The 4,465-nt window shown below is 54.4% G+C and overlaps 1 protein-coding gene across 2 annotated transcripts; it reads left to right on the top strand.

Moving 5' to 3' along the window:
• Nucleotides 1–1,823: 1,823 nt before the first annotated feature.
• On the top strand, nt 1,824–4,082 carry THY1 (Thy-1 cell surface antigen). 2 transcript variants are annotated; one of them, XM_054395653.1, is made up of 3 exons: nt 1,824–1,881; nt 2,021–2,356; nt 3,962–4,082. In XM_054395653.1, the coding sequence occupies exons 1-3, from the start codon at nt 1,845–1,847 to the stop codon at nt 4,072–4,074; spliced, it is 486 nt and encodes a 161-aa protein (XP_054251628.1). In that variant the 5' UTR covers nt 1,824–1,844; the 3' UTR covers nt 4,075–4,082. The 2 variants fall into 2 exon arrangements, with proteins under 2 accessions (XP_054251628.1, XP_054251627.1); XM_054395652.1 differs by having other exon boundaries at nt 1,845–1,881; nt 2,075–2,356.
• The last annotated feature ends 383 nt before the right edge of the window (nt 4,083–4,465 follow it).

The following is a 4,465-nucleotide window of genomic DNA, read 5'->3' as shown; positions in this document are numbered from 1 at the left end:
TGTCTCCTTCTTCCTCCCGTTCCTACAGCCTGTTTGTCACATTTCACTTGTCACATCACCGCTGTGGCCCGAAGCTGGTGCTAGAAAGCTTTGCTTTGGCAAGAGCCAGGCTCCCTTTGATGCTGCCGTCCTCATGAGTCCTGTCCCCACGCTAAGCCCCTGGGAGCGAGAGTTCCCTGTCTGGGTCTGCTCCTAGCTCCACTTGCAGGAGAAGAGAAGGAGGACAAGGGATACAAGGGTTCATGAACCTAGAGCCAAGATTTCAGTGCTTCTGCATAGAGATGGGAGGAATTCTCCCTCTCTAGGAGCTTATTTGTGCTGATTGTCTGGAGGAAAACCTGGCTGTGACCTAGATAGTGTCCCAAGACATTTAAAGATGAGTGGGTCAGAGCTGAGAAATAACAAAGCAAGGAGCAGAAGACAGTTTCTAGGGACACAGAGGATTTTGGAGTAGTCTCCTCCATCATGCCTTCCCCCTCATTTTCAATCTATTCCTTGTCAAGACAAACAGATGGGAATTATTCTTCCTGGCCCAGGGTTTCAGGATTGCAGATAGATCTTTCACAACTTCAAAATGAGCAAATGAGTTTGGTATTTCCTCCTAGAATGTTATATGTAAGACCCAAAAATGCTAGAAAATAAAAGCCATCTGGCTGCAGTGCAGGCAGTTTCTGGCTCCTCCCTAGATGCTTAGCCAGGCTCAAAGGGAGCAAACTGAGGCTCTGATGTCTCTTCTGCCAGCCTGGGGTCCCAAACAGGTGCTAATTCATCTTGCCCCTCTTGGAGCTGGCCCCATATTCCCAGGCTGGAGGGATGGCTGCAGGGCACTGGTGGTGTCCTTCATCCCCAGCAGCTGCTTTGCTGCTCCTCCTCCACCCTCCTCCCCTCCCCACTCCATTCCGCATGTCTGCGGCTGGATTCCCCATGCGGCTGCTTGGCTGGGCTGCAAACCTTCAGCTGACTCCTGTCGGCTGGATTGGACTGGCAGCAGCCCTAGGATTTTGACAGCACATCTGAGGGCCCCTTGCCTACCTAGGCCAGGAGGCAGCCTGAAGAGAGGTGGGCAGCAGGACAGGGACCCTGAGGGTGGACTCTGCCACCCCAAAACCCTTCCAGCCCATGGCTGGGTAGTCTTGGCTCAGCCCCTGGAGACTTGGTGCCATCCTTCAGCAGTCTTGGCCCTCTGTCCAGCTGCTGTGTCCCTCCTTGTTGCTGCTCTTGGCCCCTTTCCCTCACTGCATCACAATGAGTCATCCTTGCTGAGCTCACCCACTGGAGCTGCAGGGGGGCTGGCAGGGCAGGCACCCACCAGCACCCAGAGAGGGTCCCTCAGCTGGCAGCATGCCCACTGGGAGCTGCAGGCCTCCAGCCATGACGTGCAAACACCAGGCCACACCCCACTTTCTCCTGCCTGTCCCTTGTGTAGGCACCCAGCCTGGGCACAGGACAGCAGGGGGGGAAGGCAACACACGCAGGCCTTGCTGCAGGCAGCTGCAGGTCTGTGCTATGCTCATTTAATGTCTGGTGGGGGAAAACACAGACAGGGAAAAGACAGCATGGGTGGCATTCCCTGAGAATGTGAAGGCTGATGCTGGCCAGATGCCCCAGCTTGCTGCAGGGCCAGCTGGTCCCTGAGCAGTGAATCAGCCACCATGATGAAGAGCAGCCTATAGAGCATCATTTGTGCAAGAGCAGGCAGCCTGCCCACCTGTGCCTTGTGTGCACCTCTGCACCACCCAGTGTCCACCTCTGTGTGCCCAGGCAATGACCTGGCTAAGTTTTTCTCTTTCCCTGCCCAGGCTCCCCTCTCAGTGACAGCCACCACCAAGCACCTCAGTGGAGAGATGAACCCCACCGTGGGCATCGCTGTCATCCTGACAGGTACAGCCAGCAGGCCTGCATCCCTCTCTGCTCTCCAGAGAGCTCAGCCCAGAGCAGCTAGGCCCTTAAGGGCTAGGAGGCTGCAGGGGCATCCCCAGTGCTCGCTGTTCCCTGCCCAACCTCTGCTTGCCTCTCCCAGTCCTGCAGGTCACCCACTGCCAGATGATCAAGGACCTGAGTGCCTGCCTGCTAGGCCAGAGCCTCCGGGTGGACTGCCGTTATGAGAACAAAACCAGCAACCCCCTGACCTACGAGTTCAGCATCACCAAGGACAACAGGAAGCACGTCATCCACAGCACCATCAGCGTCTCCGAGAACGTCTACCGCAGCCGAGCCAACGTCACCATGCACAAGAACCTGGTGTGCCTCTACCTGCAGAGCTTCACCACCAGTGATGAGGGTGTCTACACCTGTGAGCTGAAGGCCACCAATGACTACACTGGCAACCAGATGAAGAACATCACTGTTATCAAAGGTGAGAACAGGGAGAGGTCCCTTGTTTTTTCTGTCCCGATACGGGCACCACTGAGTGATGAATGAAGGCAGGAAATCCATTGCTGTACAGCAACGAGATCCCAGAAATGCAGAGAGCAGAGAATCTCAGAAGTTCTCCCCAGAAGTGGCTCTGAGCAACCTGATCTAGTGTGAGGTGTCCATGCCCATGGCAGGGGGGTTGGGACTAGATGATCCTTGAGGTCCCTTCCAACCCTGACAATTCTATGAATATCTTCTATGATTATTGCTGTGTTGTAGAATCCCTTGCATTACAGAGTCTTAGAGTCCCACTCACAGCAGTAGTCCCTAACAGAAGTAGAAGTCCTGAGCATATCCCTTGCAGCATCCCCACACCAAAGCCCTTGCTAGATGAAGTAGCCAGTTAATAGAGGCGGAAGTCCCCAGCAGCCCAAACTGAAGATCCCTAAGTCCCTAACTGAAGTGTCTGTTGTTCAGAGTGGCTGTTTTTTATACTCTTTGCTATAAATCCCCTGACCAGTAAAATCCAACCATATACGTAAGCTAAAATCTTTTCCCAATCAGAGGTGCCAACATGTCCTGGAGGTGGCTTCTGCAGCATGTTCCAACCCAAGGGTGCCAACGTGAGGATGTTGTTCTTGGCTCACATGGAACATTGTTGTTTTGCTTTATGCAGCTAAGGAATTGGTCAGCTAAGGAATCCTGCACTCTGCATGTGTCCAGCAGCTGCCCTCAGAACAGTAACAGTCCCTGGCCTCAGTTCCTCCTTGGCACCTGCTCTTTGGGTTTGGTAGGGCCAGCAGAGAAAATCACAACCCTTATGGTGCCCCTGAGACCCATAAATGTTCCCCAGGCCTTATGTGCCTTTCCTATAGCAAGCAGAGCAGTCAGCCCCACAGATGGCCTCACGGCCCTGTGTCAGACTGCTCACCCCTGCCTCTCCTGGACCCCACCTCAGGTGCATTGTCCAAGTATCCTCCCCTAGGTGATGCTTCACAGCCAGTCCCAGCAGGGGAGACAAGTTTGCTGGGGAAGGACTGAAGAGGTATGTGGTCCAGAGCAGGAGTCAAGTGAGGATTTTCCACACTTATATCCCACAAGAGCAGTCTTCCAGATGCAGAGCCCTTTGTCTTACTTGGTGCCCAAACCCTTGACACCTCACTCAGGCATGATTATGCTTCTCAGGGTCTCTGTGCCCTCCAAGCTTTGCTGCTACATGGACACAAGGAAGGAGGGAAAACAGGTGAGGAGTCAGGATGAGACTTGTGTTTCTGCAGCAGAGAAAGGTGAAAAGCTGAGTCCCAGTACCCTTTACAAACATTCAGCCTGATTCCTCTTCCAAATAGACTTCAGAGCAGCTCTTGGAATCACAGAATTACAGAATCACAGAATGTTAGGGGTTGGAAGGGACCTTGGAAGGTCATCAAGTCCAACCCCCCTGCCAGAGCAGGATCACCCAGGGCAGGTCACATAGGAACACATCCAGATGGGTCCTCAAAGTCTCTAGAGAAAGAGACTCCATAACCTCTCCGGGCAGCCTGCTCCATGACCCTCACAGTAAAGAAGTTTTTCCTCTTCTCTCCCTTCCCTTTCTTTCTCCTCATAGACAAACTGGAGAAATGTGCCGGCTTCAGCCTCTTGATCCAGAACACTTCGTGGCTGCTGCTGCTTCTCCTCTCCCTGCCTCTCCTGCAAGCCGTGGACTTCGTGTCCCTGTGAAAGGCAAAGCCCCCCACAGACACACGGCCACACCGAGACACAGCCACACACAGCACACCCGCACGTACGCACACACCGAGCACCCCAGCAAAGCCGCCGCCCCCTGCTGGAACGCAGCCCCCGGGAAGAGAAGCTGAAGCCTCTGGAGGAAGCGCCACCTCTCTGTGCTCTCTCTATATAGCCGTGTATCTAACGCTAACCACCGTCCTGTGCCCACCCCCTGGTCACATGCACACATGCCCTGCTCCCGAGCATGGTGGCTGTGCTAGGCAGCATTGCTTCTCCCCATCGCAGCTCCTCGCTGGGTAGCCTCGGCTGGTTTGCTCACGCTGGAAAGCGCTGGAGCCTCAGCCCTGCTTCTCCCATCCCTTTTAACTGTAGATGTTTGCCT

The sequence above is a fragment of the Indicator indicator genome, chromosome 34 (assembly GCF_027791375.1).
Source record: "Indicator indicator isolate 239-I01 chromosome 34, UM_Iind_1.1, whole genome shotgun sequence".
Lineage (NCBI taxonomy): Eukaryota > Metazoa > Chordata > Aves > Piciformes > Indicatoridae > Indicator > Indicator indicator.
The sequence above is the reverse complement of the archived record's forward strand: the minus strand, read 5'-3'. Positions and strand labels throughout refer to the sequence as shown.